The 25870-nt window shown below is 43.7% G+C and overlaps 1 protein-coding gene across 1 annotated transcript in view; it reads left to right on the top strand.

Annotated features, from left to right (window-relative positions):
* LOC126176163 (diuretic hormone receptor-like) overlaps positions 1-25870 on the top strand; it is a 301518-nt gene that overhangs the window by 185891 nt on the left and 89757 nt on the right. Inside the window, exon 6 of the mRNA XM_049923305.1 lies at positions 23381-23461. Coding sequence (XP_049779262.1) covers positions 23381-23461 — 81 coding nt within the window. The remainder of the gene's footprint in view (positions 1-23380; positions 23462-25870) is intronic.

The raw sequence follows: 25870 nt of genomic DNA, 5'->3' as shown, positions 1-25870 counted from the left end.
CCACAGGAATAAGACTATGTCTTGTGTTCAAGATTCATGGTAACGTGTATAGTTTGTTGTGGCATCTTCACAATATGACAAGAAGCCGAATTGTTTCAAATGCAAGATTATTCTCAGCTTAAAGTTTCTTCCTATTGTGTCTGTAGTGCATACATACGAAGTCATAAGTTCGGCGTTCCCAGTACTGGTGATCATAATATATCTTACAAAGGATTTACGGCTTTGAAATTATCGCGGCTTTTCACAATATATTTGAGGCTCAGGTGTAGAAACAAAGTCTAAATACTGTTTTTTCCTGGATAGTGTGATTAATGTCTTTTTCACTCGTATAAAATTTTGAATCGTGATTAGTTCACTCATGTAGCGGCCAGTGATCTTCCCTCAGTAGTCAAAATGTTACACTACAGCCATCGACGCATTGGTTTCTACTGTAAAGTTAAAAATGTGGGTCCTTTGGCCACAACATCATGGGAGTTGTCAGTATGATTGAGATTTTTTCATTGTTCAGTGTGCGTATAAACACAGTGCATTTATCCCGTCGGCAACAGGTAGTGATTCATTGTCAGACCCCCATATGACATTTTGCATAGGGAAACAGGGGTGCTGGAGCACGCGTGTCTTGTAATAGCGCAGTCGCAGAATGTACAGTTGTGCGTTCACTCGCAGTGGGTCGGTGATGCGTTCCCTAAATTCCCTTGGGAAGACCTCTCGCTTGTTGGGCTCATTCAACAGAAAGCAGGCAAGAACTGACTGTTTTGTCCCCAGTGAAGCTTACCTTGTGTAGCGGGCTGTGACCAAATCACGCTACACGCCTCAACTGGTGAACACGCTGTGCGCGTTTCTCTTGCCACTGGGAGTGTGACTGCAGCTGGAACATAGCACATCGTTTGCTCGTTCCACCTCTCTCGTTCTGTCCACCATCTGCAGCTCTGTAATGAACCCATCCAAAGCGTGACTGGTGTGACCTCAAACAGTTTACAGCACATATTATATTGTTTCATTCTCCTTAGAATACAAACATTATCCACTCTTATTACTCTCCCTGGAATACTACAATGCTCCACATTCCTCTTTTTTTTTCAAGTCAATTAATTTATCAAATTATGTAGTATATTAATGTTAATTTTTAAATGTATTACTATGCTTTCAATTATTTGTTTTTTTTTATTTCAATTCGCGTCAATTCTTTTACACATTATTACTATCCAGTACTGTTAAATGTTCACTCTCTTCAAGATTCATATACAGATTTAATTTACTTCATGGTCGTTAATTTGTACTCACAATCCTCGTGAAAAATAATTTTCAAAGTCTATTTTTGTTACTCACCTAACAACAGTTTCTCAGTATTATTTTGGTTGGGAGCTCATTTGCGTTTTAAGTTGGTTGTTAGTTTTGCTTGTGGTTACTTCTTGTCCACGTACATTACCGGTAAGCCCAGAGATCTCTATCCATACTAAAAGGTGTCTCACAATTACCTGTCATGCAAATCTACTGGTGCCATCCTACATACTTTCCTCATCTTCTATTCTTTTCATTCGCCATTTCTTCTCCATGAAGATACTTCATCCACATAAACATTGCCTTGCATCTTATGAATTCGTTTTATGTCTCATACTGTAGCCCTTCTAAATTGTGGCAATCAATAACCTGAAATATAAACACAAGCGCAACGCAGTTCTCAACTTGAAACGTCCCCTTAGAAAAATTATACGTGACTGTGTTTAAACGGACACACAATATTCTTAGCGCAACGCAATCTGACTTTCAAAAGTCCCTACAAAAGAAGGGCCCTGACTAACATTAACCTATACCTTTCACAAATCACTTACCTCACCAAAAATCTTCGTTACTCGAACTTCTGCAATACAGCGAGCGCCAATACTGCCAGCTAAATAAAAGATTCAAACTACTGAAGGCACTAACTACTGATAAGCATAGTTAGCAAATGAAAGATTTTGATAGAGAACAAACAATTTATTTACCTTAATAGTGTTCAAAAGTCATAATATATATAGCAGTTCATGACATCCAGTCTTACAAATTTCAAAACTCCGCTATTTCTCTCCCCACATCCACCACTGCTGGCGGCTCACCTCCAACTGCTCAACGCGACGCTCTGTTCACATACGTCTGCCCAACACTACAATGGCAGACAACAATGCAAACTAGCCACAGACTGCACACAGCACAGCCAGTGATTTTCATACAGAGCGCTACGTAACGTTGCCAATAAGAAAACATAAACAGCCTACTTACAAACTCATACACGAAAATTTACAATACTTTTTTACTACAATGGTTTCTTACTTTATCATATCTTGCCTTTAGTGGTGGTATTTCATATTTGCAGTGGTTTGTGATGTGCTTATCTTTTACTGAAAATCCTTGTTCCATTTACTTCCTTAAATTTGTGTCATGTCAAATTGATTGCTTTATCATTTAATATTCGTCTGTTTTTGTCATGGTTTTCCTTCAAATGTTCAGCTACCTGTCTTTGAAACAGTACATGGAAATACACCAAAATTATTACATCATACTCTCAGAACCCACCAAATACTCATCTAAATCGGCATATTATTTTACTCATCAATCGTATCGCAGCTTTCCGTCACGTTTGTTAAATCCACATAGTGCAGTTTTCTTTCACATCTGCTATCCTGAAATTTTGGGCATCTCATGACTGCCTAACTCTACTCACATAAAATCAAATTATCAAGCGCGATGGTCTCTTCCGCAGCGCTTCTTCATATCTAGTGAACATATAGACAAACAAATCTCAACCAATAAATGCGTCTTCATCAGTCCAGCTACAGCAGATAATCTGTTTTAATGCTTCCCAGTTACTCATGGACTACCTTCTTGACTTCTTCTGATGACACTTGGACTTGTTCCATGTGAAAATTCTTTTTTGACCTCATCACTCTTCTTCTTTTATGTGTAATTACTTTAAGTTATTATTACATCTTCTTACAGCAGGTCTGAGACTGGATGTCCTGCCCCTGCTCATTTCTTATTCGCCTATTTCACAATACGTTTACAAGGGATCATGTCCAACTGATTTGCGGCTTGATAGAGTTTCAAATGCTACGACGTTGTGATGCATAGTTTTCTGCGCTCAGTAACGTCCACAAAGTACATAATAAAATTTGCTGTTTACATATCGAATCTTCCTTGATAGCATTGAAACTTTGTCGCCCATAGTAAGCTCCATCTGCCTCATAGCCCCTTTCGGATCATCCTTCCTCTTCTCTGCTTTTTCCATTCCTCTCTCCAATGATGATTTTACAATTTACTCGTGGTGTTTACGTCTAAAAGGCGGGTAGCCTACTGTTTCTCTTACCTGTATTCAGTAGTCTTCTTTATCTAATCTTTATCGTATCTCACTACACAACTTTTGTTTACTGTGACTCCATTAAGTAACTTGAAATTCCCACCTCGTATTTATTACCTAGTTACTTCCACCGAATGGTTACCCCAGAGATCGTCTCTGCAGTCGGTATCTGTTACCTCATTGCTGTTCTTCCGTTTCTTCTCTGCTCCTACCAGATTACATTCGAACATATCCCAACAGCTGAAAAGCCATGATCCACTCTCGTGTCCTCGTAATCATCTGGTGAGTTTAATAGAGCCTCAACAAATCCTCACAAGTTAGAGATTCGATAATCCTGATCCGCTGGTACTCACGTCTTTGTTATCTTCGCCATATTCTAAATCATCTAGGAGACAATATGGAATCGCGTCTTCTAATAGCTTTGTATTTGATAGGCTTTATGGACACGTCCGCGATTCTTCTCCAACCCTCTTTCTTAGAGGCTGTGCTATGTTTCTAATGACCTTATACTTGATTAGACTAGATGGAGATGGCGGAGTTCCCTGCCCAGTCCTCTCAATTGCAGACCGTGGACTCTTTCTAATGACCTTATATCTGATTACGTGTTGAATCCTAATTTCCGCCCACAGTTTCATTAAATGTATGGAATAACGAAATAAATTCACCTAAGTCCATACAGGACATGCACGTGTGCTGATGGGGTGTCTCAGCAAGTTTTTTTCAGTTTTCGGGATTTGTTACTAACGATCTTTTTAAGCTGAAGGTCTAGTAAACATGAATCCTAAAATATATACGCTAAGAGCTGTGAGCTCTACTTCATCTTCTATACTGAGATTCAGATATCTTTTACTGCAAGCTCTTTGCTTTCCATATTTTTTGATGTCGCAGTATGGACCAAAACATGGAAAAAGAATCCAGTAAATGTCTGTTCTAAAGTGCATACCATAAGAACTATGACACTTGTTTCACTTCGGTACTGTGAAATACACTCCTGGAAATTGAAATAAGAACACCGTGAATTCATTGTCCCAGGAAGGGGAAACTTTATTGACACATTCCTGGGGTCAGATACATCACATGATCACACTGACACAACCACAGGCACATAGACACAGGCAACAGAGCATGCACAATGTCGGCACTAGTACAGTGTATATCCACCTTTCGCAGCAATGCAGGCTGCTATTCTCCCATGGAGACGATCGTAGAGATGCTGGATGTAGTCCTGTGGAACGGCTTGCCATGCCATTTCCACCTGGCGCCTCAGTTGGACCAGCGTTCGTGCTGGACGTGCAGACCGCGTGAGACGACGCTTCATCCAGTCCCAAACATGCTCAATGGGGGACAGATCCGGAGATCTTGCTGGCCAGGGTAGTTGACTTACACCTTCTAGAGCACGTTGGGTGGCACGGGATACATGCGGACGTGCATTGTCCTGTTGGAACAGCAAGTTCCCTTGCCGGTCTAGGAATGGTAGAACGATGGGTTCGATGACGGTTTGGATGTACCGTGCACTATTCAGTGTCCCCTCGACGATCACCAGTGGTGTACGGCCAGTGTAGGAGATCGCTCCCCACACCATGATGCCGGGTGTTGGCCCTGTGTGCCTAGGTCGTATGCAGTCCTGATTGTGGCGCTCACCTGCACGGCGCCAAACACGCATACGACCATCATTGACACCAAGGCAGAAGCGACTCTCATCGCTGAAGACGACACGTCTCCATTCGTCCCTCCATTCACGCCTGTCGCGACACCACTGGAGGCAGGCTGCACGATGTTGGGGCGTGAGTGGAAGACGGCCTAACGGTGTGCGGGACCGTAGCCCAGCTTCATGGAGACGGTTGCGAATGGACCTCGCCGATACCCCAGGAGCAGCAGTGTCCCTAATTTGCTGGTAAGTGGCGGTGCGGTCCCCTACGGCACTGCGTAGGATCCTACGGTCTTGGCGTGCAGCCGTGCGTCGCTGCGGTCCGGTCCCAGGTCGACGGGCACGTGCACCTTCCGCCGACCACTGGCGACAACATCGATGTACTGTGGAGAACTCACGCCCCACGTGTTGAGCAATTCGGCGGTACGTCCACCCGGCCTCCCGCATGCCCACTATACGCCCTCGCTCAAAGTCCGTCAACTGCACATACGGTTCACGTCCACGCTGTCGCGGCATGCTACCAGTGTTAAAGACTGCGATGGAGCCCCGTATGCCACGGCAAACTGGCTGACACTGACGGCGGCGGTGCACAAATGCTGCGCAGCTAGCGCCATTCGACGGCCAACACCGCGGTTCCTGGTGTGTCCGCTGTGCCGTGCGTGTGATCATTGCTTGTACAGCCCTCTCGCAGTGTCCGGAGCAAGTATGGTGGTTCTGACACACCGGTGTCAATGTGTTCTTTCTTCCATTTCCAGGAGTGTATCTACTTATTTCTTGACATCTTGGATTGTCGGGTGTTCTGCCGGATATCAGCGTCGTACTTGCACGATATTTCGGTCACGTAGCTCGAGACCTTCATCAGGTGCGACCTGAGACTGCTCCTCGAGTGGACCTGGTCCAGTATTTATGCCTATGGCCTTCCCCCTCCACCAACGGCTGCAGGCGCTTCCTCTGTGGTCCGCCCATATTCCCTGCTCCGTTTTCCGTCCGCTGCGGTTCTAGGTGTTCCCTCTGCGGTCCGCGCCCACTAAACCCGCTCCTGGGGCTTTCATCTACGGTCTGGAGTACCAAGCATTCCCCCTGCGGTTCGCGCCCGCTCACCACGACCTGTTGGAGCGTTGCCGCTCCGTTTTTCGTCCGCTGCGGCTCTGGATGTTCCCTCTGCGGTCCGCGCCCACCAGTCCCACTTCTGGGTGTTCCATCTTCGGTCTGGTGCGCCTGGCATTCCGTCAGGGGCTCGTTTACCATCTCCATCTTTCTGGTTCTTCTGTTTGTGTAGTGTTGCAGCTGGCCCCGTTGTTCCTTTAACAATTCCAGAGCCGGATCCCAGGCTCTGCCTAGCTGGTACCCTGTGTCACGATTCATAAGATCGTCAGCCATTTTAATCTCTTTCGATTCTCTTATAACACTGTCCCAGAATCTGGGTGTTTGTGCTAGAATCTTGGTATCCTCATACTTCTTGGCATGATCTAGTTCCAGGCAGTGTTCAGCAATGGCTGACTTAGTCACCTGTCTTAATCTAGTGTGCCTCTGATGTTCTTTGCACCTGATCTCCACAGTTCTTGTCGTCTGGCCAATGTAGGACATGCCACATTGACAAGGTATATTGTAAATCCCTGGTTTTCGTAACCCCAGGTCGTCTTTGACACTCCCCAGCAGTCCCCCGATCTTGTTGGATGGACAGAAAACACACTTGATATTGTGTTTACGGAGGATCCTACTGATTCTGGCAGAAATAGAGCCAGCATAGGGCAGATATGCCACCTTCTTTGCTTCATCTTGGTCTTCTTCAGGAACCTGTGGTATAGTGGCTGGTCGGAGTGCCCTCTCAATTTGTCTGTCCGTGTATCCATTCTTGGAGAAAACTGTTTTGAGACGTTCTATCTCTATGGGTAGATTCTCTTGGTCTGACAGGGCACGTGCTCTGTGGACCAAAGTCTTCAGAACCCCATTCTTCTGTGCAGGGTGGTGACAACTGCTGGCCTGCAGATATAAATCAGTGTGTGTTGGTTTTCGTTACACACTGTGGCCAATTGATCCATCTGCTTTCCTCTGGACTAGTACATCCAGAAATGGCAGCTGGCCATTCTTCTCCAGAATCCAGAATCCAACTAGAACTTAGAACTACTTAAACCTAACCAACCTAAGGAAACCACACACATCCATGCCGGAGGCAGGATTCGAACCTCCGACCGTAGCGGTCGCGCGGTTCCAGACTGTAGCGCCTTGAACCGCTCGGCCACTCCAGCCGGCCCTTCTTCCTGTTTCCTGATGATTCTTCCACGTGTAAAATAATCTTCAGACTGTGATCAAATGAACAACAGCGTCACCGTACACCGTCACTTCTCGCTGATTCACACATACACACACATGCAGAATCTGTTCGCGTTACGTTATCTGTCTGGTGTTCCGTTACCAGCCCCATTTTACACTACACGTCTACATCCACTAACATACTCCGCAAGCCACAGTACATTGCATGGCACAGATTACCCTATACCACCACTTACAATGAGTCATATCCTTTTATGTTCCTCTCGCAAATAGAGCGGGGGACAAACGACTGTCTATACGCCTCCGTATGAGTTGTTATTTCTCGTATCGTCTTCCTGGCCCTTACGGGAAATGTGTACCGATGGCAGCAGAATCATTCTGCAATCAGCTTCAATTTCCGGTTCTCCAAATTTTCTCCGTAGGTTCCTCGGAAAGGAAGCCGCCTTCCCTCCAGGGAGCCCCATTAGTGTTCCCGAAGCAGCTTCGCAACACTTGCATATTGTCCGCACGTACCAACAACAATTCTAGCAACTCTCCTTTCAACTTCTTCAGTATCTTCCTTTAAGCCGACCTGGTATGGATACCAGTACTCAAGTGTAAGTCGCAGCAGCGTTCTGTATGCGGTCTCTTTCACAGTTGAACCACGCTTTTCCAAAATTCTCGCAATAAACCAAAGTCAACCATTCTCCTACCCTATCACAATCGTCACATGGCCATTCCATTTCATATCGGTTTGCAACGTTACGCCCAGGCATTTAAACGACATGACTGTCTCATGCAGGACACTATTAACGCTGTATCCTAACATTACGGGTCTATTCAAGCTGACCTCGCCACATGAGACATCCAAGTAATTGTATACAACTGGGAGATCTCTGACAACACACCCCTGCACTTTCTTTCATATCCACCAAGTAGTTAATGTGTTACGTTACTTCACATCTCTCGTGTGTAAATATCGATTACATTGTTAGGGAATTTGTATTTGTTATATTTTACCTGTTAAAACACGCTTGTCGTTGACTATTAATACAATTACTGACAACTGCTCCTTTTTAGTGAGGTGTTAAACTTGACTCGGTCCGGACTGAAACTCCTTCACATTGAGATCTGTCATATTTTACAATTAATTCTGCCAAGGAAATTTAGAAACGTATTACATAACTTATATGTTTCGTGTATTATTTTTACACTGTTGCTGAGAAATGTCTGAGGGCATGTTATTGTGTGCGATTGCATCTCTACACCACAATGGATGAAAGTTGGTTGGTAGCAACGAGACTTAAAACTCTTTTGAAGTTTATGGCTCACACGTTACAGGTTTACGAACTCTCATCTACATGAAATTTAACGAGCAGTCATAAATCTGCCGTGGGATAGGCCTTTAATATTTTGCACCCCGTTTATTCCCTGATAACGTTGGCGAACGCTGCCTCAGAGCTGTCCTGTTAAACGCCCATCTGAAAACGTGGCCGCTTTGTTAAACTCTACCGCAAACGAAAAACGATTTTTCTCCCCGCTGCATCCTGATTTCACATTAGTATGAGGTGTGCTTCATGAAACGCTTGTGGGAAAGTACACCGCTTTTGTTATGGAACTGCTGGGTGTTTCGAAAATAATGGTTCAAATGGCTCTGAGCACTATGGGAGTTAACATCTGAGGTCATCAGTCCCTTAGACTTAGAAATACTTAAACCTAACTAACCTAAGGACATCACACACATCCATGCCCGAGGCAGGATTCGAACATGCGACCGTAGCAACAGCGCGTTTCCGGACTGAAGCACCTAGAACTGCTCGGCCACAACAGCCGGCCTAAAATAATGAGATTGAAAGCTATGTAGTGTATGTTTGCTTAAGTGGTGCAAGTCTACTAGGATGGATCCATGTTTTCAAATAGGACAAATTGTTCGAAGCAGATGCATATGCACTGGTATACAAAACTTCCTGCCCTGCCCAATGACACAGCTCGATGGAACTTTGACCATGCAAATGGTTCAAATGGCTCTGAGCACTATGGGACTTAACATCTGAGGTCATCAGTCCCCTAGACTTAGAACTACTTAAACCTAAGGACAGCACACACCTCCATGCCAGAGGCAGGATTCGAACCTGCGGCCGTAGCAGTCGCGTGGTTCCAGACTGAAGCGCCTAGAACCGCTTGGACACACCGGCCGGCTTTGACCATACATGGAACTTCTAGATTGTAGTACAGAAGATAGCTGAAAGAAATAAGCAGTGAGGTGAAAAGAAATGGCCGAGCGGTTTTAGGCACTTCAGTCCGGAACCGCGCTGCTGCTACGGTTGCAGGTTCGAATCCGGCTTCGGGCATGGATGTGTGTGATGTCCTTAGGTTAGTTAGGTTTAAGGATTTCTAAGTCTAGTGGACTGATGACCTCAGATGTTAAGTCCCATAATGCTTGGAGCCATTTGAACCATTTTTTGAAAAGAAATGACACTTCTTTAAAGTCGACAATTGCAATGAAGTCACCTCGACTCTTGATCGTCCGCTTAACGTCACAAAAGGCGGTACCTCATTCATAATAGAGTGTGCGACCACCACCGACACCACTGCATGCTCTACGACGTGTTCCCATGCTGGCCACATTGTTGGTAAGTTCTTGTGGTGGGGCGCACCATGCCTCCACCAGCGCGGCTGACATTGCTGAATGGTCGATGGCGGATGTGGAGGTACTGCAGTACACCTACCCAGCGCATCTCACACGCTCCATGAGATTTATGTCTGAGGAACACCTGAAAAGACGCACATGTGAAAGGCGTTCGATATCACAATGAAGTCGACCAGTAAGTGCACCGTCTTCCAAGATTTGAAGGTCGTTACGCCCATGCAACCTTATGCCTCCTCACGCCATAGCATGCAGACCACGAAAACTATCATGTTCGAAATTGTTACTGGGTGCATTACGTGTTCCAAGCTCTAACCACTGAACGCAGTTGAACATTATTATTTTGGTGGTCCAGGTGGCATGGTGTGGGGAGGCGTGAAGTGTCATGGTTCCACTGACCTCCAAATCATCGAACGCGATAGTCTAGCCGGTCTGCATTATTGTGACACAGTACTACTTCCTCTTCTAATTCTTCGCAAGGATGCATCCGTTCTTCTTCATTTTTATGGATGACAATGCGCGACAGCTTCGAACAGCGCAGATGGAGGATCTGTTCGAACGGGAGGACATTCGCAAAATGGACTTGCTGCCCATTACCCTGACTTACATCCCACTGAGCACGAGTGGGATGCGTTGGGGATACGTTTTGCGCTCCGTCCACGTACACCAGCGACCGTCTAGTAGTTGTCAACTGCTCTGCTGGAGGAATGAAAAGCCGAAACAACGAAAACTTATCAACCTTGTGGCCAGTGTTGGAGCACGCTGCACAGTGTGCACTGGTGACCGTGGGGTTGACACACCATATTAAGAACAACGTACCGTCATGTAATGTCCATGGTCGCTTAAGTGTATTTATTGTCGTTTCTGTTCCTCTCATTGCATACTCCTTTCGGTTATCCTTCTGTACTATACCGTAGCAGTTCTTTCTATTGACGTGTCCCGGCACAGTTTCACTATACCAGAATTAAGTATGTGTCAACTGCATAGTGCAATCGGGACGTTAACAACAATGGGTTAGTTATAAAATGCTGTCAACCTTTATATCGGAGATGAGAGGAAGAGAATCTCCTTGGTTTGAAGCAAATAAGTTTCCTGAAAATAGGTTACAGAATTGCAATAGGCAGAAAAGATCGTTTAGTTTCTACCAAGTTTATTCTCACTTATACTTATGTGAGGTGTTGGACCATAAACCCGTTAGTAAGATTCAGTCTATTTATTCGGACTTGCTACTTCAAAGCTAATTACCGGGACATATAAGAAACAAGTACAAAGCAATCACTTATTTTTGGTTCGCTCTGAAATCTCTCTAAGTAATTGAGACGAAGACTGACATCCTCTGTTCAACACTATTCCACTGAAACTCTAAAAATCCTACTTGACCTGCAGTTCCTGGGTGTCCACCAGAGTCTATCACCGTCTTCTCATAGTTGAAGTATTTATCAGCTGTATCGGCTGCTATGGGCCTACTAGGCCTCGCTGGTGTCTCGCTGCGGAATCTCCAAACTACCGGCACTGGCTCTGAATGTGCATCTGAATCTCTGCTTCTAGCTATTCCGCTGCCTGGCCTTTTATGTCATTTCTCATGTACTTGGGTGCACACGAGTTAATTTGTTTCACACGACCCTTTCATTTCTAAGTGATCGGATTGCGCAAGAATGTCTGAGGTTCCACAAGACACTCTCGTTTCTAATTGGTCGGCTTACGCAAGAATGCCTTCGGTTCCACACGACTCTTTCGTTTCTAGCTGCACACAACTTAATTTGGTTCCATACGAGTCTTTTCCGCAGGTGACTAACACTCTCTCTTGCTGAATTATCGCCCTGGTGCTAGCGTCTTCCATTGCGCAAGCTTGATTCATGCTGCTTCCTCTGGCAAGAAGTCAGACACTAAGTTATTTGATCAACAAGCCATACTTGGCAGCTTCCGCCGCTTATCTTGTGCCTACGCCCACTTGGACTATTTCTTAATGTCGGCTGGCTGTTTGCCTATGGAGCCTGGACTCTTATTATGGTCACAAAGCAAGAATAAAAATTAATATTTTCTACGGTCACAACACTATGTATGGTCCAAGTTTCAGCGAGCTATGTGACTTGGCAGCTACACAATACACCAAACTTATATCGTCCTTGAGTTTTGTACACCAGTGAACATACACTAAACTTTAAATTTAAATCACAAAAATATGATAAGTGGAGAATCTGTACCACGTTATAGTCAAATAAAGTTAACTGTCATCTAACAGCTAAAGATAGGTACGTAGGTTTAGCACATCAGAATGGACAATTTAAATCACAAAAAAGCAAAAGCCGCGTACATTCAATTTTACGGTGTTTAATTTGTACTTCGGTATCACGTGACGATTTTCCGAGCGTCAGATATGCCAGTTAAGAGTGTTTACCCTTGCACTGCGACATAATGCTAACTGGCCTCCGGAGCAGAAAAGATCTGAGAAGATGAAGAGGTGTTTGAAGCGTCTACTTAAAATCGCTACACAGAAGTGGCTAGCCTTCTAACCAGCCTTCTTTGCACTACATTTGCATAAATACTCTGAATTTTTCAGTTATCTGGAAGAGGGTTCACATAAATACTTTAAGAATGTATTTATACCGTTCAACTCTCGAGTATCACATGGGAAAAATTAACCCCTTGCGGGCTCTAACTTATTTTATTCCTATTGCCGGATCCCCTTTCGTAAGTGGGATTTATATACCGTAAGTATTTTGGGAATGGAAGCAGGAAGTTGTTGCTCGTCATTTCGAGAAAACATCTCCCCATAGCGAAGAAACCTGTTCTAATGATTGCCACCACAACTCGCTTATCATGTCCGTGACCCTACCTCCTCTACTCCGCGATGATCAAAAACAATCTATCATTCTTGTCCTTTTTCTATATCCTTTGTCAATAGTATCTACTAAAGAACCCACGCCACTCGGAAGTACTCCTGAGGGGAACAAACAAGAGTAGTGAAGGCTGACTAAAAGATTCTTCGCTCCCATGTATTCACCTTCCCCACAACATTCCAAATGAGATTTTTTCATTTTATGTTGCTCTTTATTGTAATACCTAGGTACTTAAGCCGGTGCAGTTTACCGTGTGACCGAATTTTAACTCAATAGTTCAACATCGATCGAGGCACAGTTAGTCCTTGTTAAAGAAATACAGTCAATGTAGTCAAACTACGTATACAGGGTGAGTCACCTAACGTTACCGCTGGATATATTTCGTAAAACGCATCAAATACTAACGAATCGATTCCATAGACCGAACGTGAGGATAGGGGCTAGTGTAATTGGTTAATACAAACCATAAAAAAATGCACGGAAGTATGTTTTTTAACACAAACCTACGTTTTTTTAAATGGAACCCCGTTCGTTTTGTTAGCACATCTGAACATATAAACAAATACGTAATCAGTGCCGTTTGTTGCATTGTAAAATGTTAATTACATTCAGAGATATTGTAACCTAAAGTTGACGCTTGAGTACCATTCCTGCGCTGTTCGATCGTGTGTATCGGAGAGCACCAGATTACGTAGGGATCCAAAGGGAACGGTGATGAACCTTAGGTACAGAAGAGACTGGAACAGCACTTTACGTCCACATGCTAACACCTTTTTATTGGTCTTTTTCACTGACGCACTTGTACAATACTATGAGGGGTGAGGTACACGTACACACGTGGTTTCCGTTTTCAATTACGGAGTGGAATAGAGTGTGTCCCGACATGTCAGGCCAATAGATGTTCAATGTGGTGGCCATCATTTGCTGCACACAATTGCAATCTCTGGCGTTATGAATGTCGTACACGCCGCAGTACATCTGGTGTAATGTCGCCGCAGGCTGCCACAATACGTTGTTTCATATCCTCTGGGGTTGTAGGCACATCACGGTACACATTCTACTTTAACGTACCCCACAGAAAGAAGTCTGGAGGTGTAAGATCAGGAGAACGGGCTGGCCAATTTATGCGTCCTCCACGTCCTATGTAACGCCCGTCGAACATCCTGTCAAGGGTCAGCCTAGTGTTAATTGCGGAATGTGCAGGTGCACCATCATGCTGATACCACATACGTCGACGCGTGTCCAGTGGGACACGCTCTATTCCACTTCGTAATTGAAAACGGAAACCACGTGTGTACGTGTACCTCACCCCTCATGGTAATGTACATGTGCGTCAGTGAAAAAGACCAATAAAAAGGTGTTAGCGTATGGACGTAAAGTGATGTTCCAGTCTCTTCTGTACCTAAGGTCCATCACCGTTCCCTTTGGATCCCTACGTAATCTGGTGCTCTCCGATACACACGATCGAACAGCGCAGGAATGGTACTCAAGCGTCAACTTTAGGTTACAATATCTCCGGATGTAATTAATATTTTACAATGCAACAAACGGCACCGATTACGTATTTGTTTATATGTTCAGATGTGCTAACAAAACTAACGGGGTTGCATTTAAAAAACGTAGGTTTGTGTTAAAAAACATACTTCCGTGCAATTTTTTATGGTTTGTATTAACCAATTACACTAGCCCCTCTCCTCACGTTCGGTCTGTGGAATCGATTCGTCAGTATTTGATGTGGTTTACGAAATATATCCAGCGGTAATGTTAGGTGAGCCACCCTGTATAATCTGTAGTTGACATTATCATCTGGGCGATCTGAAGTGAACTGAAGATAAATCGCACTGAAAGCAGTCCTGTCGGTGTGGGAGTTCCAACATGAAAATCATATGCGCACGTACAACTTACACAGTGCGAGTTGACTGCTGCGCCAGCACCTTACACAGTGTGCTATTCCAGTGCTCGTCTAACACGGCCTCCGCGGAAGCAATACCCCTGGGCCCTTCAGTCACAATAGTAGCGTAGAAGACGAAAAATGATGTTGATAAGCTCAAAATAACCTTACCCTTTTGTAAAAAAGTAACACGCTTTCAGCCTGCCGCTGTGGCCATGCGGTTCTAGGCGCTTCAGTCTGGAACCGCGCGACCGCTACGGTCGCAGGTTCGAATCCTGCCTCGGGCATGGATGTGTGTGACGTCCTTAGGTTAGCTAGGTTTAAGTAGTTCTAAGTACTAGGGGACTGATGACCTCAAATGTTAACTCCTATAGTGCTCAGAGCACCTTGAACCAATTTTAACATGATTTCGTTTTAAACTTCATAAGCAGTCTTATTTTGACAAACTACAAGTATTCGTACAAAGGTAAGAAAAGATTTCATCCATTTCATATTTACTCGCAGAAGGTTCACGCGACTCAAAGATAACGCGATTTGACCCCCTTTACTAAAGGTAGCCGGCCGTTGTGGCCGAGCAATTCTAGGCGCTCCAATCCGGAACCGCGCTGCTGCTATGTTCGCAGGTTCGAATCCTGCCTCGGGCATGGATGTGTGTGATGTCCTTAGGATAGTTTAGGTTTAAGTAGTTCTAAGTCTAGGGGACTGATGACCTCAGATGTTAAATCCCTAGTGCTTGGAGCCATTTATTAAAGGTAGGAAAAGACGAGGTCACACGAAGTGCCACAAAAGGGTCCAACGTTATTCGGAAGTAATAACTGAATAATGAACAAGTGAATGAAACTATTAAACGTATAGGACACAATCTCCAAATGTTGGGAACTGCTCATCATAGGCCCACTTCGTGTAAGGACCAATGACTTTTTCGGTTGGTGCCTACTTTGCCAAATAACCTCTAACATTTAACCTGTGTGGTGAATACTAGTGACAGCAAGCACGTAGTCCCAGTGGCCGAAGATCTCTGAGCTTGAATGGAACGCATATGAATGTGATACTGAACATAACTTCAGTCTTAAGCAACTAACAGCCCACACCGTGAAAGGACACGAAAATATGGAGGCGACTACAAGTGTTTGAAATTGGTAATCCCAGGAAAAGGTTGAATTTAATAGATCGACGATATCTAACAACGAAACCCTTGAGTGCGAGGTCGCAAAAGATCAATGCTGTTTACGGCATACGACGCCTCATCTGCTGTCTACCATGCAACCACAATATTGACTGCTAAAGGTAACTGGGGGCGGGACTGGAGTTATCCAATGGTGAGCACGGTTTCACGCTACAGAGCTTAGTTGAACTAATTAGTGTTACAGTGCTTATAGTGCTGATACAAAGCACAGCAATGGAAACGATAGGTGAAGCAAACTTAGCATTACTGTATATCTACAACAGCTGCCGAAGTTTACATTTCATCAGAAAGGAACCCATGGAATTTCGCAGATGCGAAAGAAGTGACAGATAAAATATTAGCGTATCTGGAAGATGAGTCATTGGAATGTGTGGTATCGTATACCCTCTACTCTGTGGACAATGTAAATGAGGAGTAGAATGAAGACGAATTGTCAAGGCCTCTTCAAAAGGAGTTTCAATTTTTGTACTGCTATAAAGTTGTAAATTTCACGCACCCCCTCTTACACAGTATGACACAAATTTCCACATTGTCATTACTGTCTTCCGTTGCATGCCACGTAAGCAACAAGAATGAAACATGTGCCTAAGGGCAGATCGTAGGAAACGCGACGCGGGGGTGGTGTGAGTGCCTATGTTCGCTTTGATCTGAAACCTTCTATACTGTGCACATCGGATACAAAGGGCGAAGGAGAAGCAGAGTTCGTGTTTTTCGAAATAAATACATCAAATCAGAAACAGCTAATTGGAGTAATCTATAAACCTCCAAACGTCGGTGCTATGTCCTCCTTTCAGTCTTACCCGTCCTCACTCGTGTCACAGTACGAACACATAATCGTTATGGGGGACACAAAGATCGACTTACAGTTAAAATCTCCCTCTGCGGAAAAACTAAGGAGACTGTTCCACTCCAATAATATGAGTTTAACACCGCTGGACCCAACCAATCACACGCCACACAGCCATACACTCATAGATATAATAGCAACAAAGCGACCAGATAAAATAATTCGCGCCAATCAGACATCCGCTCCGGGACTCTCCGCTCATGACGTGATATTCTTAAATTACTCAATGCCTAATACCAAAGAAAAATCTCACGTGGTAACCTACAGAAATCTAAAAAATGTTAACTATGACGCTCTTCAAAAGGATTGCTCAGACATCCGTTGGCATGATATAAGCAATGAATCGACTTTAGACGGAAGAATTCGGGAATTATGTCGCAAAATTATTGCACTGTATGACAAACATGCTCCTCAACGCACTGTCAAGGTAAAGAGAGCTCCCGCTCCGTGGCTCACCACTGCATTACGCCAGTTAATGAATAAATTTGATGTTGCACATAGGGCCTTTAAGCGTAACCCAACTCCCGAGGCGTACGAAGCTTATGGGAAACTCAGAAACAGAACCAAGCAAAGCGTGAGGAATGCCAAAATCAGACATGCCCGCTCTTTCGTATGCGGCATATTAAAACCTGCTGGCCGGCCGGGGTGGCCGAGCGGTTCTAGGCGCTGCAGTCTGGAACCGCGCGACCGCTACGGTCGCAGGTTCGAATCCTGCCTCGGGCATGGATGTGTGTGTTGTCCTTAGGTTAGTTAGGTTTAAGTAGTTCTAAGTTCTAGGGGACTGATGACCTAAGATGTTAAGTCCCATAGTGCTCAGAGCCATTTCTCCGTGTCATTCTCAATCTCATATGGAGAACTATAGAACGCGCTCCCCTGTGATCTGCGTCTTTTCCAGAACCACTGAGCATTCAAGAGTAAACTCAAAACTTACATATTAGGGACGGTATAGCCACCATTGTTGTGCCCCTCTCATCTCTTTCTTTCTCCTCTCCATCATAGCTTCGAATTTTTCCATACTATTTCTCTTCCTCTAACCTAGCTACCTTATCTATTTCTCTTTCACCCCATTCTATCGTCTTATGTCTCTGCTCGATGAGAATAACTCACAAGCTGCAAGAACATAACGAGAAAATTCCCAACTAGCAATAGGCCTGACATTTATGAAAAGAAATATATGTTTACTTTCATACACATAGTCATTACTATTAATATTATTACAGGTTTATTACAAATGATTGAAGCGATTTCACAGCTCTACAATAACTTTATTATTTGAGATATTTTCACAATGCTTTGCACACACATACAACAACTCAAAAAGTTTTTTTAGGCATTCACAAATGTTCGATATGTGCCCCTTTAGTGATTCGGCAGACATTAAGCCGATAATCAAGTTCCTCCCACACTCGGCGCAGCATGTCCCCATCAATGAGTTCGAAAGCATCGTTGATGCGAGCTCGCAGTTCTGGGACGTTTCTTGGTAGAGGAGGTTTAAACACTGAATCTTTCACATAACCCCACAGAAAGAAATCGCATGGGGTTAAGTCGGGAGAGCGTGGAGGCCATGACATGAATTGCTGATTATGATCTCCACCACGACCGATCCATCGGTTTTCCAATCTCCTGTTTAAGAAATGCCGAACATCGTGATGGAAGTGCGGTGGAGCACCATCCTGTTGAAAGATGAAGTCGGCGCTGTCGGTCTCCAGTTCTGGCATGAGCCAATTTTCCGCGGGCTACGCGTGAAACATGCCCGCACGCGTTCAACCTTTTCTTCGCTCACTGCAGGCCGACCCGTTGATTTCCCCTTACAGAGGCATCCAGAAGCTTTAAACTGCGCATACCATCGCCGAATGGAGTTAGCAGTTGGTGGATCTTTGTTGGACTTCGTCCTGAAGTGTCGTTGCACTGTTATGACCGACTGAAGTGAGTGCATTTCAAGCACGACATACGCTTTCTCGGCTTCTGTCGCCATTTTGTCTCACTGCGCTCTCGAGCGCTCTGACGGCAGAAACCTGAAGTGCGGCTTCAGCCGAACAAAACTTTGAGCTTTTCTACGTATCTGTAGTGTGCCGTGACCATATGTCAATGAATGGAGCTACAGTGAATTTATGAAATCGCTTCAATCATTTGTAATAGCCCTGTATTATTACTCTTGATTGTTAAAATTATTTTTTGATTGTTATAATTATCAGTGTACTACTGTTATAATCTCTATTTTTTCTTCTGTAACATTAATACTGTATAACACGTTATATGTCCTTAATGTTCTGTAGGAACTGAAATTCATTCAATTTGAGTATGCCTGGTTAGGTGTAAGAGAGGGCCTGAAGGCCCTAATCTTGCCAGGTAAAATAAATGCATAAATAAAGTAAATATAAATTTATGTGTGATAGGATGTGCCACGGAATACTTCATATACACTCCTGGAAATGGAAAAAAGAACACATTGACATCGGTGTGTCAGACCCACCATACTTGCTCCGGACACTGCGAGAGGGCTGTACAAGCAATGATCACACGCACGGCACAGCGGACACACCTGGAACCGCGGTGTTGGCCGTCGAATGGCGCTAGCTGCGCAGCATTTGTGCACCGCCGCCGTCAGTGTCAGCCAGTTTGCCGTGGCATACGGAGCTCCATCGCAGTCTTTAACACTGGTAGCATGCCGCGACAGCGTGGACGTGAACCGTATGTGCAGTTGACGGACTTTGAGCGAGGGCGTATAGTGGGCATGCGGGAGGCCGGGTGGACGTACCGCCGAATTGCTCAACACGTGGGGCGTGAGGTCTCCACAGTACATCGATGTTGTCGCCAGTGGTCGGCGGAAGGTGCACGTGCCCGTCGACCTGGGACCGGACCGCAGCGACGCACGGATGCACGCCAAGACCGTAGGATCCTACGCAGTGCCGTAGGGGACGGCACCGCCACTTCCCAGCAAATTAGGGACACTGTTGCTCCTGGGGTATCGACGAGGACCATTCGCAACCGTCTCCATGAAGCTGGGCTACGGTCCTGCACACCGTTAGGCCGTCTTCCGCTCACGCCCCAACATCGTGCAGCCCGCCTCCAGTGGTGTCGCGACAGTCGTGAATGGAGGGACGAATGGAGACGTGTCGTCTTCAGCGATGAGAGTCGCTTCTGCCTTGGTGTCAATGATGGTCGTATGCGTGTTTGGCGCCGTGCAGGTGAGCGCCACAATCAGGACTGCATACGACCGAGGCACACAGGGCCAACACCCGGCATCATGGTGTGGGGAGCGATCTCCTACACTGGCCGTACACCACTGGTGACCGTCGAGGGGACACTGAATAGTGCACGGTACATCCAAACCGTCATCGAACCCATCGTTCTACCATTCCTAGACCGGCAAGGGAACTTGCTGTTCCAACAGGACAATGCACGTCCGCATGTATCCCGTGCCACCCAACGTGCTCTAGAAGGTGTAAGTCAACTACCCTGGCCAGCAAGATCTCCGGATCTGTCCCCCATCGAGCATGTTTGGGACTGGATGAAGCGTCGTCTCACGCGGTCTGCACGTCCAGCACGAACGCTGGTCCAACTGAGGCGCCAGGTGGAAATGGCATAGCAAGCCGTTCCACAGGACTACATCCAGAATCTCTACGCTCGTCTCCATGGGAGAACAGCAGCCTGCATTGCTGCGAAAGGTGGATATACACTGTACTAGTGCCGACATTGTGCATGCTCTGTTGCCTGTGTCTAAGTGCCTGTGGTTCTGTCAGTGTGATCATGTGATGTATCTGACCCCAGGAATGTGTCAATAAAGTTTCCCCTTTCCTAGGACAATGAATTCACGGTGTTCTTATTTCAATTTCCAGGAGTGTAGAAATTCACGCCTTTCATTGATGCAGAAGTCACAGAATGCGCTCACTTTGTCACTGTAACTGCTCAAAGATCTCTAGTTGGTGCACCTTTTTCCTGGCTGACCGGAGTGGCCAAGCAGTTCTAGGCGCTACAGTCTGGAACCGCGCGACCGCTGCGGTCGCAGGTTCGAATCCTGCCTCGGGTATGGATGTGTGTGTTGTCCTTAGGTTAGTTAGGTTTAAGTAGTTCTAAGTTCTGGGGGACTGATGACCTCAGAAAGTAAGTCCCATAGTGCTCAGAGGCATTTGAACCATTTTCCTGTCATTGTGTTGTTGATGATTACTGCATACTATACGTAGAAAGACTAAGTAAATAACTAAAAAATCTAAATGGAACGTGTTTGAGGAGCACAGTGGGTTTTATTGATGGACAGTTCAGTCATAAATTTCTCTTTCTCGTCAGATTTATAACAGCGTGTCAAAAAACTGATGTCAAAAATATATTCATAATAAACCTGGAAGCTTCTATTTCGAAGCTGTTGGACAGTAAGACTTATAAATTGACTAACGTGTCCACCCCGATAGCTGAGTGGTCAGCGCGACGGGTTGTCATGCCAAGGGGCCGGGTTTGATTCCCGGATGGGCAGGAGATTTTCTCCGCTGATGGACTGTGTTATCCTAATCATCACTGTCTCATCCGCATCGACACGCAAGTCACCGAAGTGGCGTTAAGTCAAAAGACGTGCACCAGGCGATCTGTCTACCCGACTGGAGGCCCGAGCCACACGCAATTTCATTACAATTAACTGATCAGATCATTTTAAATCATTTGTATCTCGTGAATTATGTCACAGCTGTAGTATTGTCTGTGGATATTGTGGTTTGATACAAAAGATTCTATAACGCCCAGCACAAAGTTTTTCAACTCTCCGTGAACAATGACATACTAATTTTCTATTACGATGCAGTCATGAAAACTACATGGTCTACTCCTTCTTTACTGTGTTGGTGTGCTTTGTCAAACTATCCAGCGAATGCCAATAGGCAATATCTCAGCACCGTAGGATTTGTCGATGCTTTCGTTGGCAACCTGACATTCCCATGCAGAACTGTTGCTTCTCATTCTGTGTCCCATCTTGTTGTTTGATAATACCAATTCCTGACGACAGCAGTCCGCGTCTACTTCATTTAGGAATCGATTCAAGCTGCCCAGTTTAAGAGTGTACAAACGGGAATTTATCAGATCTCGGTCGGTATAATATTGCTGGCTGGAGAGCTCACCTGAAACCCTTCCTTGACGGATAACCTACCTTTGTTGTTGGCGTGCATTATGTCTACGATGTTGTGCTGTGTCCACTCTCTACAAGTTCTTAGTTGTTTCCACGGAACAAATTTATATTGCTCCTTTTCGGGTGTTTAAAAATTGCCGAAGTGTTCAGCGAATTTGGAAGTGTTTTCTGTGCAGGCTAACAGACCAACGTACGTAGAAGTAATGCTTCTGCGTATGTCTTGTCTCGACACAAACTTGTATGGCAGGATAAAGTACCAGTTATGACAGGCACAGTAACGTACTTGGAATTCCCATTCTTGCACGAGTCCACAGCATTAATATCAACCCTCATTTCCTGTGACTTCCATAACCCAGTCCCCACGAATATACGCCACATCCATTCACAGCATCATTTCCGCCACATTCCACAATCTGTGAAATACGAGTATTCTACCGAAGACAACGTCGACGTCCTCTGTAGGGACTTCAAACATAGCTTTGCCCTTGTCCACTTTAAGGCTGCTCTCAGACTGCTTTTCTCGTGCGTAAACAGTTGCAGTGTCTAATATACCATATTTCGTTTGTTCTACATATAGTAAAAGGCCAGCTGGCTGAATGTTCGTCTTTATATTCTAGGTTTATAAGATGCTTCACTAAGGCGTGTAAGCTTAAAGAAAGCCTAGAGTATACATATAGACGCGTGTAAATAACAGATTACGATATCAAAACAAGGGATGTACTGATAGAGGTGATTCGGTGATTAAGACATTGAATCTGAATTTTCAAATCTCTGTGCAGCCATAGCCATACTTTTTCTGTATTTTCTTATCCTGCTTAAGGCTGTTGCAGGCACTATACCTTTTAGGAACACATGGTTAAGTATGTTATTCATTCTTTACAATTCTAAACGTGTCCTTTGTCTCTAATAACCTTATTGTTGACAATATATTATACCATAATCTCCTTACCTTATTCATAATGGTTTGAGAACAGCACACTTGTTTCAGGAAATGCCAGTGAAGAATAAAGCACTTGTTTTAAAAGCGTACGGCGGGTTGCAGTTTTTTTCTACCCCAATGACGTTCCTTCTGTGTCATAAAGCGAAGTATCTGGACGTATAGACTGAGACAGTATCTTAACCGCCTCTACATCGTTTACTTTCAAAAATGCTTGCTAGCACCATGAATACTGTGTTTCGATAAACTGTTGCTTGGAATGTTTATCTCCAACTTTGTGTTTGGCTACCTCACTCCTAAATTTAACATTCGAACGAAAAAAGTAAAAACTGAAATTGAATGGATTTTAAGTTCGTCAAACATTTTTTATCTCTAAAATCAAGTAATACGTTTGTTTTTGAAGTATTGAAGTATGACAGATATGACTACACTTTCATTTTACGTAGCTATAGATTTCATTAATTAAAAGATAATTATTTTCCTCTAATACAATCATCTTAGAGTGCAAAACTGGACCTAATTAAATCGATTGTAGTATTAACAGGTTGCAGCATACAAATCCAAATAAATGTGAACAATTTTCTTAAGGATGTAAGATAGCTTATAGACAGAAGTGAATATATTTCTGGATCGTGGTTTTTTTAGGTATTACACAACTAAGTTCATAGTTATTTTCTGTTTTAGGTCTGTACCTGTATATTTTGGTGGTGGAGACATTTACGGGGAAAAATATACAACTCAGCGCCTACGTAATAATTGGCTGGGGTAAGTACTTCATTTTGAATCCTCTGCAAGACAATTTTAATTTAAATTATAAAATTCCTCATATACTTTACGAGCCACAGAAAGAAAATTACTTTCAATGTTGCAGTGACAGTCTACAAAGTAATGTCGACAAAAAAGGGTAAATCTCGAGAAAGCACTGACAAAAATCATAGCGCGCCAGCATGCGCTCCCCCCTCCCCCCAAACACACATACACCTACACACACACACACCCACACACACACATTTTCACACACACTCTCTCTCACACGGCCATGCGCGCGCGGCTATTAGGTGAATTGAAAGTATATACTGTTTACTAAAGCACCGGCACTCAAGCGCTAATGACCGTAAAATTTTTTCAAGCCATTAAAAAGTGTATCCAAAGCAAACGGTTATGATAAATCAGCAGATATGGGCAATTTTGCTTTTAGGGCAAGATTAAACTGCAATTTTAATGTCATGCATGATAAGAAAAGACTCATCTGTCCCATCCCTGAATAGTGGTCACATGTGTGCCAAATAGAATTAATAGGGGATACCGAAAGCATACAAAGAAGGACAGCACGAATGAGACGGGTTTATCTGACCCGTGGAAAAGTGTCAATGAGATGCTTACAAAACTTAACTGCAGACACTTGAAGATTGATGCAAACCGTCCCGAAAAAACTTACACAGGTTCAAGAACCAATTTTAAGAAATGAATACAGGAAAACTATATAGGAATACTACGTTTCGGTCCTTTTGCCCTAGTCATCTACAACAAACTTTATTTGATATAACAGTAGAAATATAATTTCGTAATGACCAACACGAGGCACGAACAGTATGTAAGTGATAGAGAACTAATAATTCTAAAAATTGACCAGTCATGTATATAATAAGGCTACTTTTATGAACTAAATGTTCCTCTGCCAGAGGACATATCTTATTTATCTACTCGTGGATACGATTACCTACGGCGATAAATGTGAATCTCAATGTTGTAGGACAACCTTAATCACAGTGTTACAAGGGTAGTCAGGCAGAAAGGCCATACAAGTGCTACAAGCGAAAAAGAAAGAAAAGAAAAATATGTATCAGAAGATTAATATATTCGTTCCATGTTGCAGGAGTAATGTTGATTGTCCCATCGTCGTAAAGTATTAATAATAATAACCATGAACTCTAGCTCTAACTCTATAAAGAATACTGAAGATACGGAAAACTACTTCTTTCATAATGTTTCCCTTGTACATACAGTGAAAGGAAGAGAATAGCACACGAATGAATCCTACTATGTAATTTCAGACGGTACGTCCTGTCATCTCTTCCAGTAGTGTGGTTATACATGACAGGAAGGAAACTACTTTATAATGAAGCTTATCTCGAGATTCTACTACAAATAACGAATTCTTGAAACACTTCCAATTACGCGTAATTTTGTTGTGAAAAAGAGGATTAGTTTTACACATTATTTTCAGAACAAATCATTTCATTCGCTGTAACTAAGCCTCTGATTACAAAAATTTAAACACCTTCTGAAATATGTGAAAAGCCCGAAACATGTGTCTGTAATTGCGACGTGAGGGCGCATATATTGATGCATAAAATCCCTTAATTGTCATATTATTTATGCATACTAAGTCTAAAAAAGCAAGTACGTAATTTTAACAGGTAAAAAATGAATTAAAATGATTTTAAAATGCGGGAGGTATCTGTTCTACTGTCCATAAAGGTTATTTCTATTTAAACTATGCCCTTGTGTACTATATATGCTTGAAGGTTAAAAAGACTACAGAAATATAAATCTTTGAAGAAATAATAACCATTTATGACCAGTTGAGTCACAAATCATACATGAACTATCATTTCTCAGAAGGGTAATCTTCGTTTACACAATCTCGGTCAGCACATGCATTACTCAGACACATTGCCCAAAACAGAATTTGCTGTGAAGTGGTACATTCTTCCCTTACTCGCCATCGGAGTAAAAATGCGGGTTTTCCATGAAATTAGTGAAACTGAGTAAACTGAGTAAAATGGAACAATATGCACACAGATTTGCAATGAATTTCATATCAGAATGGACGACAACGTTTGCTGAGTGAGCTTCAGACGTACTGTATTTGGTTTTGTTCTTCACAATTACTGCCTTCTGCGGGGATATGTACGAGCATAATAGGGGCGCAATCCATTTTTTTGAGTGCAGTAAATGGGTATATAATAGTTACTACCTCGTAATACCAACAATTAAAGTACAACAAAAAGAAACAAAAATATAAAGGAGAAATTGTTTAAACTAATACAGAACTACTACTGAGCCCTTGGTCAGTTCTCCAACTGCTAGTATTATTGTTTATAACTATTGGTTATAATCGGAACATTTATTTTTGTACGTTCATTAAAGTCGTCACATTCATGGGTAATT

Source organism: Schistocerca cancellata, chromosome 3, assembly GCF_023864275.1.
Source record: "Schistocerca cancellata isolate TAMUIC-IGC-003103 chromosome 3, iqSchCanc2.1, whole genome shotgun sequence".
Classification (NCBI taxonomy): domain Eukaryota; kingdom Metazoa; phylum Arthropoda; class Insecta; order Orthoptera; family Acrididae; genus Schistocerca; species Schistocerca cancellata.
This window is presented reverse-complemented; position numbering and strand designations above follow the sequence as displayed.